Source organism: Dicentrarchus labrax, unplaced genomic scaffold (genome assembly GCF_905237075.1).
Source record: "Dicentrarchus labrax unplaced genomic scaffold, dlabrax2021, whole genome shotgun sequence".
Classification (NCBI taxonomy): domain Eukaryota; kingdom Metazoa; phylum Chordata; class Actinopteri; family Moronidae; genus Dicentrarchus; species Dicentrarchus labrax.
The window spans coordinates 520,683-534,027 of NW_026136723.1; the positions used below are offsets into that span (position 1 = coordinate 520,683).

A 13,345-nucleotide genomic window follows, 5' to 3' on the forward strand; every position below is an offset into this window, starting at 1 on the left:
AATGCTTCTTCTTTTCCAGGGAACATACATTTACTTTGACTATGAGAAATGGGGCCAGCGGAAGAAGGAAGGCTTCACGTTCGAGTACCGGTACCTCGAAGACCGAGACCTCCAGTGACCTGCAGCAAGACAGACAGACAGACGGATAAACGAACGAACGAACGAACGGACAGACGGCTGAGGAAGTGAGAGAAAGAGAGGGACAGATGGATGGAGAACAAAACAAATGAAGAAGGCTGGACCACCTGCTGACATTCCTGGATCTGATCTCAGCTCGTTGGGGAAAGGAGATATTCGGGCTGGAGGGGGGGCGAACCTTCCCTCCCTCTGACCCTCCAACCCCGGCAGTGATTACTCCTCCCAGCCTGTCATCCCTGCTCCTCCTCCTCCTCTTCCTCTATCATCAGGCCTTTTATTCCCATCTTTTCCCGAACTGGAACTCTCTTTAAAACAAGACTTTTGGTTTGTTTTGGCTGATAAGACACAAAAAATCACACCCAAATATTCAGACTATCATGTGCTTTTCCCCCTCTGTGTCATCACTCTTATGTTGGCTTTAAGAAACCTTTTTGTTTATATTATTAGCCCCTTAAGAACCAAAGATAAATTGGTTAATCATACAGTACACAGGCTCCTCTTTCTAAACAAACTTAAAGAGGTAGCGAGTGCAGAAGCCTCGACCGCCGCCGCACACGCTACATCTGTGTAGTGTCGGTGCTACAATCTCTTCCAGTATTTGTGGTATGGAGCAGGGACGCAGCAGCAGCGGGGCAGGAAGGAGGTGAAAAACGTTGAGAAGCCAAGATGAACCGAACTGAAATCGGTCGGGAAGTTAGCGACCCGTAACCTGAACCTGTAAGGACCAGTACGGTTCTAGGTGTGTGCATTTAGGTGCACCTGGCTAAAAGTAATTCAGCAATCCTGCAACAAATCCTCCCTCCATGAGGTTCTGATCCAACTTTATGATTATTAAGGAGTCATTCTGAACTTTATTGTATTATACAGAGAGGTGTTTCTGTATTTTACCCAAGTATAACTAAAGTATAATGCAATGCAGTTCAACACTGACCTTAGACCTCGATAATGTCGGACCAACGCCTCTCGAAACCGGATTCAACTTTATAACCTTCATGAAGGGAGAATTTATTGCAGACTGCATTAGTTTCAGCCAGCTGTCCATAATAAACTCCACACAACGAGCACACGTCGGATAATCTGAACTTTCGCTTTAAGTCCCCGGTCGTTAACGTTCTTGTAGTTTCTGAAGAGTTTCACCTCGAAACAAATCGTCCACAATGAGGTTTTGTGCGAGACTCAACGTTTTTTTTCCTTCGTCGTCCGTGTCGGCTTCTCAACACGAACTCCTCCGCCAGCCAACAGTAGCTTAATACAGTTTTTTTTTCCCGCCCTGCTGCTGCAGCCACCACGAGGGCTTGTTGAGCTTCATGACTTCAACACCGATGAGCCTCACAAACAAACCGGTAACACCTGCCTCCGGTGTGCAGCGGCTCTACCTTGACCCGACCCGACCGCCGCAGACGTTAACACTGACCCAACCAGTCTCTCCCTCGCAGCTCGACTGCCGAACGCCGGCCGCAGTCGCCGCCACTCGCCTCTCCCGCCGTCCTCAGAGGCCCTGCTGTATTCTCGTGAAGCGGTGAAAAGCGTCCGGTTTTCTTTTTGTGAATCCACCAGCCGCTGTGGTCTAAAAATACCCTGCCCTGCCTACTCCCATCTAGCCACAGTGGAGGAGTGTGACAACAACAGCCAGCGAGGTGTTGGTAGTAACTGTCTTTTACCTGGTGGGCAGTGTTATATCACAGTTTGCTTTGGAAACAAAAAGGGATCATCACTCGGGAGAATATATTTACAGAATTTTATTTTAAAAAGTCTTGGTTTGGCCCCTCCAGCTTTCACGAGCTGTCTCACTGCCTTCACCTTGTTTCATTCAATCACAGGGCAGCTCACCCAAAGTACAGAAAACACATTCCCCTAATTATTCTCCAGTGGTATCGACTCACACACAGTTCTGGTTGGATTTGTTTTGAGGTATTTGAGAGTTCTGCCTCCACTCCGACACACTAGAGGAAACTGGAATCTGATTTGTGCATAAAAAAAAAAAAAAAGATTGATTGCTTCTTGCCAAGCGATGTAGATGAGAAGATCCATAACCACTCGAGCCAGCAGCCTATCAGCTTAGCTTAGCTGTGTCCAAAGGAAACAAAATTATAGACATCGTTTGTTTTAATGTGTAGAAAGTATTAGAACGACAGGAGTTATGTGTCTGACTGTTTCCTGGTTGCCTGGTAACCACATAACAACTGCTCCGGGCCCCAAAAAAACACCATTGTCCCACACGTTCCTCCACCAGTCGTTGTTCTAACACTAAACAAACGCCGTGTCTCCCATAGATAAAGAGATCCTGAGAGATTTCAGACTGATTCTCCACCGGTTTTCATGAAGCGTAGTTTGTTAGAGACGTGAGAAACTGAACCTGATAGTGGTTACGTGTTAGAATGAATTCAGTCAGCGGAGGCGGATCTAATCAACTCTACGCTGCGTGTGTGTGATGTAGAAATCTACATCTTCTAAAGCTAGAATTGGAGCCTGAATGGATTCCCACTGGCAGCCAGAACCACGCTCAGTTTCTCACATTTATAACAAACTAGATTTCACGAACATCAGTTCAGAATTAAACGAGTCGGGCGTGGATTGTGTACCTGTGTTTCTGTATCTGTGATTTACCCCCCAGTTTCCAGTCTTTATGCTAAGCTAAGCTCACAAAGCGCTGGCTGTAGCTTCACACCATCGCACAGACACGAAGGTGGCGTCGATCTTCTCGTCTCGCCGTCGGCACACAGACGTTAACGATCTGTCGTATCTCAGAGCAGAGCTACCTGCCGTCAGCAGTGATACAGTGGTTAACACACCGAGCTCCAGCAGTGATGGTTGTGAGAGTCGTGGGTGTCGGATGCTACCAGCAGCTGGATGGACAGTTTGTTAGTCTCCCACCAGCCTCCCCCTCCCTCTCCCCTCCCTCCCTCCCTCCTCTTCTCTCTGTGCTCAAGAGCACAAACTGAGCAACACCAGCACTGCTGCCCACAATCTCCTGTGTCCTCCAGCTCTCTGCTCCATGTTTACACACACACACACACACACACACACACACACACACACACACACACACACTGCCCAGTTCGTACTACCAACAAGTCATGGTTTTAGCTTTTCCCACACTCTGCTGCAAACACACAGCAGCTTATTCTTTCTCTCTCTCAGCCGGCCAGCTCCCCCCACTCCTCCCCCCCTCCTCTCTCTTCACGCCAGGTAGATATTTCCTTTATTTCTCAGGAAGTATTTGATAGATCATTTTATGAGGAAATGTATCCGCCAGCAGCTCCACAGCACAACAGCAAAACAACCCCCCCCCACCACCACCCCTCCACCACCCCGACAGATTCGTACCAAAATTGTAATTTCTACCTTTGTTTTGGAGCGTCTGCCTCTCTTTACCTGCCAGCGGCCCTTTTCCCTTTCATTAAAGGCTTCTTCTTCTTTTTTTGTTTAAAAACCACAAATATTGTCCTCCAATGTTTGGAGCAGCGCCTGGAACGAGAGACCATCTTTATATTTTGTATTTGTTGGATTAGTCGTAGTAGATTGGATATTGGTTTTGTATTTTTTTCAGAGATGGGGAAAGCATTTTAAAACCCAGAGGAGAACGAGGAGCCCTGTTGTTTTTAGAGATCAGAAACTTCTCAACAGGAGTGTGCAGTGTTTTTTATAGCCAAACAGACAGACAGACAGACACACACAGACAGACAGACAGACAGACACACAGACAGACAGACTACACGTATTCACTCGACTGACAGTCCTGCTTTTAACCTTTTTGTTTACTCTCTTCTTTTTTTACGGGGGAAGGGACGAGAGGTCAATCCGAGAGCCGAAATGTGAATCTCTCTCTGCCCCTCGACAAAAGTGTTGTATAGACTCTCATTCTTCAAACCTCTCCTTTTTTGTTTTGTTTTGTTTTGTTTATTTGTTGTTGTTGTTGTCGTCAGACAGCATGGATTAATGACACTTGCAAAGTGGCGGTGAAAAAGTAAATAATGACATAACCATGAATAAAGGATTGTAAAATATTAATAAAAGAATTACTTTTCAGAAAACTGCGCTGAGTGTCGGTTTGTGTTCAGCAGAGCTTCCTAAATGTTACACAGCCGACCTTTAACACCTACAGAGAGACATAAAGTTCAACCTTGTTGTGTGTTGATGCTTTATTAATTCAGTAGCTCAGACTGTCAGCATACAGATTACTTCTTTTAAGTTATCTTAAACACACCAGTAACAAATCCCTTCAGCTGTCGTACACATTAGATCTGTAAATGTGAAACGTAGCCGACTTTCCACCGTCTGAATCTGTGAATGTCGAGCAGCCAGTGTGGAAGACGAGGGAAGGATTCAGAGTGGCGATGGCGGTCGACCTGAGGGCGGTTAGGATGAGCGATGAGTGAATGAACGAGCAGGTTAAAGGTTACTTTCTGAATCCAAGGAGGGTTTTATTGATTTGTCTAATGTACAGGAATAAAGTGATGGCTCCGTGGAGGGTCAGAGAGAAAGTAGTTAACATTAACAGTGTGAACTATACACGAGTCCTGAACCTGTGCAAAAACACCACTATAGACCTTTAATGCTAAAGCGGTGAACCCATTTGTACCCAAACACTGTATTTAGTATGATAAGAAATAAACATTGGTCTAAAGTTCTGAAATGTACCTACACACTCTGTCCAAGTACCTAACAGTGCAGTGTGTGTGAGAGGTATTTATATGTTTCAGAGTTAGAAGTTAAATAAAAAAAAAGCTCTAACAGAAGCAAACGGACACACTTCCTCCATTAGTTTCAATGGGCATTAAAACCCATTGAAACTAATGCAGCAACTGTTTTCACCTGCTGTCTAATAACAATAGTTGTGTGTAACTTTTATTTATTTGGAATATATAGACAGGAGCCGGTCGCATGTGTGTCCCACTTTTATTGCTTATTTTAGGCCGTTTTCCTTCATTGTAGGAACAATCGGTGCGGTCTCATGTGCCCAAAGACAAGAAAAACAGCAACTGGTTTGAGCGATTCTGGAGGTTTCTTCAGATTTGTGCGGCACAAATGGGTTAATTATATTTAATTTCATGTTGTTTAAGAGTAAAGTGGCATAATAAGTGTAAGTTTGAAGATAATAGATCGTTATTAGGTAACATATCATGTGAAATACTGGAATTTAATCAATAGTTTGCTCCCAAAACAAGACCTGGATTCTCAAAGCCACAAAGTTAAATACCAGGCTAAATATTTCCTGAGTGATTAATATTGATTATAACAGCGATATCATCAATACTAATGACTCCTTACTACTAATAATAACACATATAAAACCCCTCAGATACATACAGGTCATGTTGTGCTATGCAGACATTAAAATGTGTCTTTTGGAGTGTTTCTTTTGTGTGTGTGTGTGTATAAAGTGAGTTATTACTGTATCAGCAGCTCACTGGTGATCACCATCAGAGATACACAGCCGTCCCAAAGCCCGGGAACCAGGAGGACTCTGGGACTCTCTGATCTGGAACAAACTCTGCAGATCAGCCGCTGCACTTCTGGGACTCGACAGGCAAACCTGAAACACTCTGCAGCACCCATTACCGCCGCACCTGTCACTTCACCGGTGAGCAGCACGGACATTACGGAGCCGCGCTGTGCCTCTCATAAGTGTGGCTGCATTATGTGCTACTGTATGGAACAATAAAGCTTTAATGAAGCTTTAGTGGCTGCATACCGCTTGTCAAGGAAACCCATTAGCTGGAGTGTTTGGCTCAAGGCTGCTGTTCAGATCCTTTTATTCATATATAGTCTCCATCGCTGCTGCTCATTGGCTCCTTTCTGCACCCGTCAGCAGAGCTGGAAAGTACATTTACATTTTATTTACCATTAACTTCCATTCTGAACTGTTTGGAGGAGTTTTGTAGGACATTTTACATTAAAACATGATAATTTGATCAAATATTTACAATCTAACAATACAAAGTAGTTATAATCAGCTCCACTTGGGCCTGCTACAACATTAACATGCAGTATGTTCTGAATTACTAATGTAACACTCATTAAAAGAGTTAAAAGTTTTTGATACACAATCATACAGATCATTTACTTAAAGTCACTTATTCAGAATATCAATCAGAAAAAAGTTCCACACTTGAAGTAAGTTTCGACGCAAGTTTTCAACTTCAACTTCAAAAAGTGTCGCAGCAAAGGGAAACGCACAGACCTAGATACATAAAATGTGATTAACGACATAAAATACAGAATAAAAATGTGTCAAACAAAGCAGAAAACATATAGTCATATAAGACCTGGAGCACAGCCAGCCATCATCACACATTTAAAGCTCTAATCTGCAACATTTCTGCATTAAAATGTCTATTAACACTATCTTTATGTTCTATATGTAGTTGAGTTCTCACATTATCCCAAATGTTTCCAACAAAGTTCAAACTCAGAGAAATCTGTCATTTTATTCAGGTAACGCTGCGTTTCACCGGTCGCCTGTCGATGGCGTCTTCTCCCCTTTGTGCCTGCGTCAGCGTTGTGGTTGTCTGCCAGAAGCTGTCACACACTGACTGTTGATCCAGTCTGAAGCCACGTTGTTACCATCCACTGTTTAGATCTTGGTGCTTTTTACCAAGTCGAGCTGACGGTAGCAGCAGCTCGGCTCGCCGGCCCTCCAGGACGTCCTCTGTAACGTAACCAGTGCTGCTTTATTTCCAAACCTTCTGATCACACTTTCATGAGCTGGATATAAAGCCTGAAGCACTATTTCGTTCTACTAGTCACTGAACAGTTTTATATATATATATTATAGATGTATTTATAAGAAAATCCTCGTGTTTTGAAGGTAATTTCCTGTTACTGTTTCAGCTTATGAGGGCCGAGCTAAGACTACAACTAATGATTCTTTTTATTAATTCATAATCCCTTATTCAATTACTTGTTTTGTTTATAAAGGACTGTGGAGAGGATCTTTTATATATTTAATTAGCTTATTTTATCCAAACGACGGCTCAAAATGCTCATTTCAGAACCTGGAAGCTGGAACTTTTTTGGCTTTTCTGCATTTAAAAATCAATATTGGCTGATTAATGATCAACTAACTGATCAATTGACTAATCCTGGCTAACTGAACACAACTAAAGGAGTTCAGGAGTTTAATAATAAATAATAAAGTTTACTTTAACCTGTCAATTCAGCGTTTATATGCAGCATATTAATATTAAATGTTTACAACACACTCTAATATAGTGCAGATGTTTATTAATGTAGCTGTTGTCAACTTCACCGGTTGTTACTTGACTTAAAGTCTCTGCTTCCATTATAGTGCGTTATTAACCGTTTATTACGAACAGAGCTGGAGGAAAGATTCAGATACTTAAAGGTTCAATGTGTAGGATTTAGTTACTCACCCTCCCGCTCCAAATAACACACACACAGCTCGATCTACTGACAGAGTTTGTTGTCTGTAGATAAAAACGTCTCTTTCCAAGGTAACAAAAACACAATGATTCTTATATTCAGGTTAATTATACACTAATGAAAATATAGCTATGGATATTATAGATATTATACAACTTTATTTAAGTATTAGCAGCTAAAAGTATCAAAAGTAAAAGTACTCATTGTTGGATTAATAATAAGTACTTTATTCTTGTGTGATATTTGTGTGATTTATATATTTGTGTGTGATTGTATATTCACCATTGCACCAAGATAAATTCCTCGTATGTGTTCAAACCTACCTGGCAATAAATCTCATTCTGACTCTGAATATTGCTGCTGCATTCGTGTGTATGTGTCATTTTACTGCTGTAGATGTTTGAATATTTGCCTCTGAGATGTAAAGTACAATAAGTAATGTACTTAGTTACATTCCACCTCTGATTAAATGTTTATATTCTGATTTTAAAACGATAAAAAATAATGTTACCATAATAATAAACAACATCTGAGTCTGTAGAAGTATTTTAAGTGACAGATATTAAAGGAATTCAAACCCTGCACTCATTAAACTCAGGGGCACCCTGGTAGCTCACCTGGTACTGAGTGCTTGCCACAGCGGCCCGGGTTCGATTCCTGTCTGTGTTAAAGCTATCACTCCACACATAAAGGCCTGAAAGGATGTAGAGCTGCTCCTCTTCCTCACACTCTTCCAGAACACACACAACCAGGAGTTAACTGTGTTGCTGAAGGGCGCCTCGGTGGTATCCTCAACCACACACACACACACACACACACACACACACACACACACACACACACACACACACTGCCCCCATCCTTCCCCTCACCTCTGGGCTACCACCGCCCCACTTATTTACACTCTGACTGCTTTCATGTGCATGTGCCTGAGCGACGCTTGTTTACTCCTCGCGCAGCTTTACCTCGTGTAAACCGTACAGCGACATATGGAGATGTGCCGCCATATGGCCGTGTTTTGCTGTTTGGCAGTGTGACGGCTGCACAGAACCCCCCCCCTCTCTCTCTTTCTCTTGGATGAGTGGCTGCATGTATGCCACATCATAACAGGACTTAACCCAGGTCATCGCCTGCAGATGTTTTTTTTTTTATTGGTGGTGGAGGGGAGAGATTTTAAGGGGTTTTGGCACAAGTTAAGTCTCAAGTGCGGATGCTTCTTCTGCAGCGTGAAGCCTTGTGTGTGTGTGTGTTTGTGTGTGTGTGTGTGTGTGTGTGTGTGTGAATGGGTCCAGGTGGGAAGATGCATGAAGAGCAGGAAGCGCACTGCTGTTTAACTTTGCGTGTGTGTGTTTGCGTGACTGAGCCACCGTGTGCAACCATATGTGTATCTTGTATCTCTTAATTAGGTTATAAAACAATATCCAAAAGCTTTGAAGGCATTTAGTGCCGAAGTATGAGTCATTGTCCAAAAAAACCTTTCCTACATTTCCCATAATGCAACCAGCACCACACAGCTTCCAAAACTCCAGTGGAGATGACCCTGGTGACATCACTGTTACATCATCAGGGTTATTTTTTATACATACGACTGTGAACTCAACTTAATTTAAATCTAAATACCTCTTTTAAAGTTATTGAGCTTAAGCAGCTTAAATGTTTGCGCAGACACTCGTGGTCACCAGAGGATGAATGGGGGTGTGAAGGGGTGTAAGAAAATCGCAATACGCGTAGTATCGTGATATTTTGTTGTGTGATATCGTAACGATTCCCAAAAACACTGTTGATGTTTGTGTGTAAACCCCCAACCACTCGATAGCAGTGTTGTAAACGTAAACTGAGGGCTGTGATGTTGGACGTTGATCGTGATTACAGTTTTTATCAAAATACTAAACACAACTCACAAAACCACACACCCAAACTGCAGAATCCCTCATATATCCTGCAAAATGAAGCACTGCAACCAAAACTACATATAGCTTTATCAAAATCAAACTTTTGCCCCAAACGGCACACACTTCATTCATATTACCAGATGTTTGTCTAACCAACTACACACTGTTGGGCATAATGAAAAGCACTCTCATCTTCAGTATGCTTTGACATAATACTAAAATAGTTCAAACTGTAGAAAGTTATTCAGATTGTTCACACACACACACACACACACACACACACACACACACACACACACACACACACATACTGGTTACCATTTGCAATGGGGACCAAATTTCTGATCATCACTATGGGGGACCACCCTTTCTAGAGGTTCTAGAGGTATGAAAAAATCAGGCACACTCACCATTGGTTGGTTAGCTCATACACGACTTCAAATATCTGAATTGATGAAGTAAGGTTTTCATCATGCTAACTGGGGACCTATGTAAAATCCAGTAAACATGTTTGTGGGGGACCTCATTTAAATATAATTTGCATAATTCACACAGATTTCCAATTGATTAATGGGGACCATGGTAAAACAACAAGCTTAAGTGATATAATCCTCAGATTATTGCATTTTACCTGTCTTCTTTTGATCACAAGGTTCACTACAACAATGGCAGTGCATAATATAACCACTTTGTGATTCCTTCGTACTGTAAACTGCTATGAAGCTGCAATGGAGCTGTCCTCTACCAACCAGGTTATGTCTTTAATAATAGATTTTTCATAAAGTTATCAAGCTGCTATCCACAGGCATCAGACCAAATACTAGAATTAAACCACAATAATGCAAATGATATAATCTACTTTAGCAGCACCAAAATTAATGCAGAAAGTGTGTCATTAGGATATTTTCACTAAAGAAAATGTGTATTTTAAGCTTTAAGAACTACTGTGCTCGTGGTTTGTGGTAATATAAGAGGAGTCTTAAGTAGGGTTGGATACTGTTGTGAATCACAATTCCACATTGTAAACCAAACTGCACAAAAGTACTGTACATAACACAATAACATTATTTATTCCAGAACCAATATATTTTTTTAGTTTTTATTTATAGCGAAAACAGGGTAAACATACAATGTGTTATACAAATAAAATGGGAATCAAATGATTTACATATCATTTATACTAGAGACATTGTTCTAACTTAATCTTGATATCAGGGGTCACTTATACCAAGAATTTAGTACTGAATTACTAAATTGTTGTCTCACCCATCAAACTTTTCAACCTTAATTTCACTGTAAGGGTTTTTCTTCGTTTACGTCTCACATGGTTCTTATTTTTAACCACAGTCAACTACCCAGAAACTGTGGAATATTGTACTTCTCAGTCACAGAATACTCAACAACCCTAAAACTAGTATTCACGTTTGTCTGTGTTGTTTGCTGCATTACTTCATAGTAAAAATAATTCCCTTAGTTCAAGAAGTCAAACTCTCATTTAAATTATACATTTAAACTTTTTATTGAGTCCTGCTCATTTGCGTTCTCTCAAGACAAAACTGAAAGCAACAATACAAACTTGTATAGAGTCGGATACTTCATTTGAATCTTCAACATCTGTGCCTTTCATCTAAGGACAAAAAGAAGTTACTTAGACATATATCCTTGGAACTGAACACAATCCCAGTGTACTATATTATGACAATACAATTAAAATTGTTTAAAATTCCTACAGTGTTAATCAACCACTTAATTGCAAATGTTATATTATACTTTTCTCACATGCACTTAAATATTTGGAGTAGTGATGTTAACAAATGGTCCTAAAAACAGCAAAAGTCTAAACACAAGAAAATATTTTGAAACTGAAGTCTGACTTGGTGAATGTTTATACTTCTGAACATAGATAATATTCCTTTGTCTGCAAACACACCGTTTGTGCTGTCACAAAAATATACCTTGAAAATGAATCTGAATAATTAGGACAAATCAAATTTACAACATTTGCGATTTGTAAGTTTAGGCAAAACATTGACTTTTTTACGTTTGAAAGACAGCCTTAAAATATAACTACATCTAAAATATTGTAATTGTAAACATAAATATGAAAAACAAGTGTTCAATTTGATGTAATCGCTGCTTAGTATTTATTTACACTACTGCATGTTCTTAATGACAAATTTCTAATGTTAAATTCAAGAAGGCACGAAACTTCAACGACAAAATCATCAAATTCAATATTCCTCCTCCTCCATCAACCTCTGCCTGTTTTCACACATATCGAATAAACAAGCTTAGTGGGGACATATCACACACCATGTCATGGTTCCTTATGGGGACCAATGCTAGACCAAGTCTCTAGGTTGTCAGATACTTAACACACAGTTTCTATTCATACACTGATGTAAGATGTGCTATGGAGTGAATGTCCCAGAATAGAGTGATATTTAATCAAAAAGTAACATCCCTATGAACATTAAAATCTGTCCTGAATATCCTATTACCATTATGTTTCTAGATGCATTTAAAAAAACAGCTTATTTACCTGCTTAAAGGGCATAAAAAGCAACAAACGGTGAGTTAGAAATATTCTAGAGTAAAGTTTAAGTGCTAAACATGAATGTACCTGTTGATTAGTGTCTCATGGACTCAAAGTTTCAGTCATCTGCGTCTCTAACAAGACAGCATGCTGGGAGCTTTCCACAGGAATGACAGCATCAGCTGCATTCATGGTCATCTGCAAACATTTCAAAATATAGAAAAAACAAAAAGTTTTAAGTACCGATGTTATCACTGCATAATATTTAGTTACACTATAATGCATGTTCTTAATGACAAAAATTTCTAAATGTTAAGATTCAAAGCAAAAAACAACAAAGGGGCAACAAAGGAGAGAAAAAGAGAAAGAAGGCAAACACCTTATAGCAGGATCAAAATAAAATGACAAATCAATATTCCCATTCCTCAAACATCAAAAAGAAAAAAAGTCAACCTCTGCCTGTTTTCACACATATTGAATAAACAAGCGACATATTATAACACTTAGTCATGGTTCCTTATGGGGACCAATGCTAGACCAAGTCTCTAGGTTGTCAGATACTTAACACACAGCTACATACACTGATGTAAGATGCTATGGGGACGTCGTGAATGTCCCAGAAGGTGATATTTAATCAAAATAACATCCTATGAACATTAAAATCTGTCTGAATATCCTATTACCATTATGTTTCTAGATGCATTTAAAAAACAGCTTATTTACCTGCTTAAAGGGCATAAAAAGCAACAAACGGTGAGTTAGAAATATTCTAGAAGTAAAGTTTAAGTGCTAAACATGAATGTACCTGTTGATTAGTGTCTCATGGACTCAAAGTTTCAGTCATCTGCGTCTCTAACAAGACAGCATGTGGGAGCTTTCCACAGGATGACACATCAGCTGCATTCATGGTCATCTGCAAACATTTCAAAATATGAAAAAAGTTTAAGTCCGATGTTATCACTGCATAATATTTAATTACACTAATGTATGTTCTTAATGTCAAATTTCTAAAGTGTTGCAAGGACGAACTTAGACAAAATATCAAATTCAATATTTCCTCCTCCTCCATCAACCATTAAAATTGTCTGATATCATATGTTTTAATGATTAATAAAACTGAAGGGACTTTATTAAATAATTACATATAAATATGTAAGTTAAACCAAATTTATAACTGTATAAAAGACACATATGTTTTTTCCTACTGTTACATAAATTAACAATACTTTTGTTTTTTAAACAAATTATTTTATTTGCTAAATGCCAGAATAATAAAAGGATTTTTTAGAACATTTTTATATTTTTAAGTAATGTTTAATACACTAAATTATTATGCTTTAAAAATTGGCCAAGATATGTATGTCTTTAAGTTTATAGTTTATTGACAACATTT

General features: G+C 39.8%; 1 protein-coding gene and 1 long non-coding RNA gene across 6 annotated transcripts in view; one reads left to right on the top strand and one right to left on the bottom strand.

Moving 5' to 3' along the window:
- LOC127358172 (CCR4-NOT transcription complex subunit 3) overlaps nucleotides 1-4,172 on the top strand; it is a 34,553-nt gene extending 30,381 nt beyond the window's left edge. For all 5 annotated transcript variants that reach the window (XM_051391071.1, XM_051391074.1, XM_051391069.1 and 2 more), the window contains exon 19: nucleotides 20-4,172. In XM_051391071.1, coding sequence (XP_051247031.1) covers nucleotides 20-118 — 99 coding nt within the window. In that variant the 3' untranslated portion in view covers nucleotides 119-4,172. The remainder of the gene's footprint in view (nucleotides 1-19) is intronic.
- A 6,744-nt stretch (nucleotides 4,173-10,916) lies between these two features.
- Nucleotides 10,917-12,820, bottom strand: LOC127358178 (uncharacterized). The gene is made up of 3 exons (XR_007882390.1): nucleotides 12,758-12,820; nucleotides 12,040-12,150; nucleotides 10,917-11,043 (listed from the first exon to the last, which is right to left on the bottom strand). It is a non-coding gene; the product is annotated as an uncharacterized LOC127358178 (long non-coding RNA).
- Between the last annotated feature and the right edge of the window lie 525 nt (nucleotides 12,821-13,345).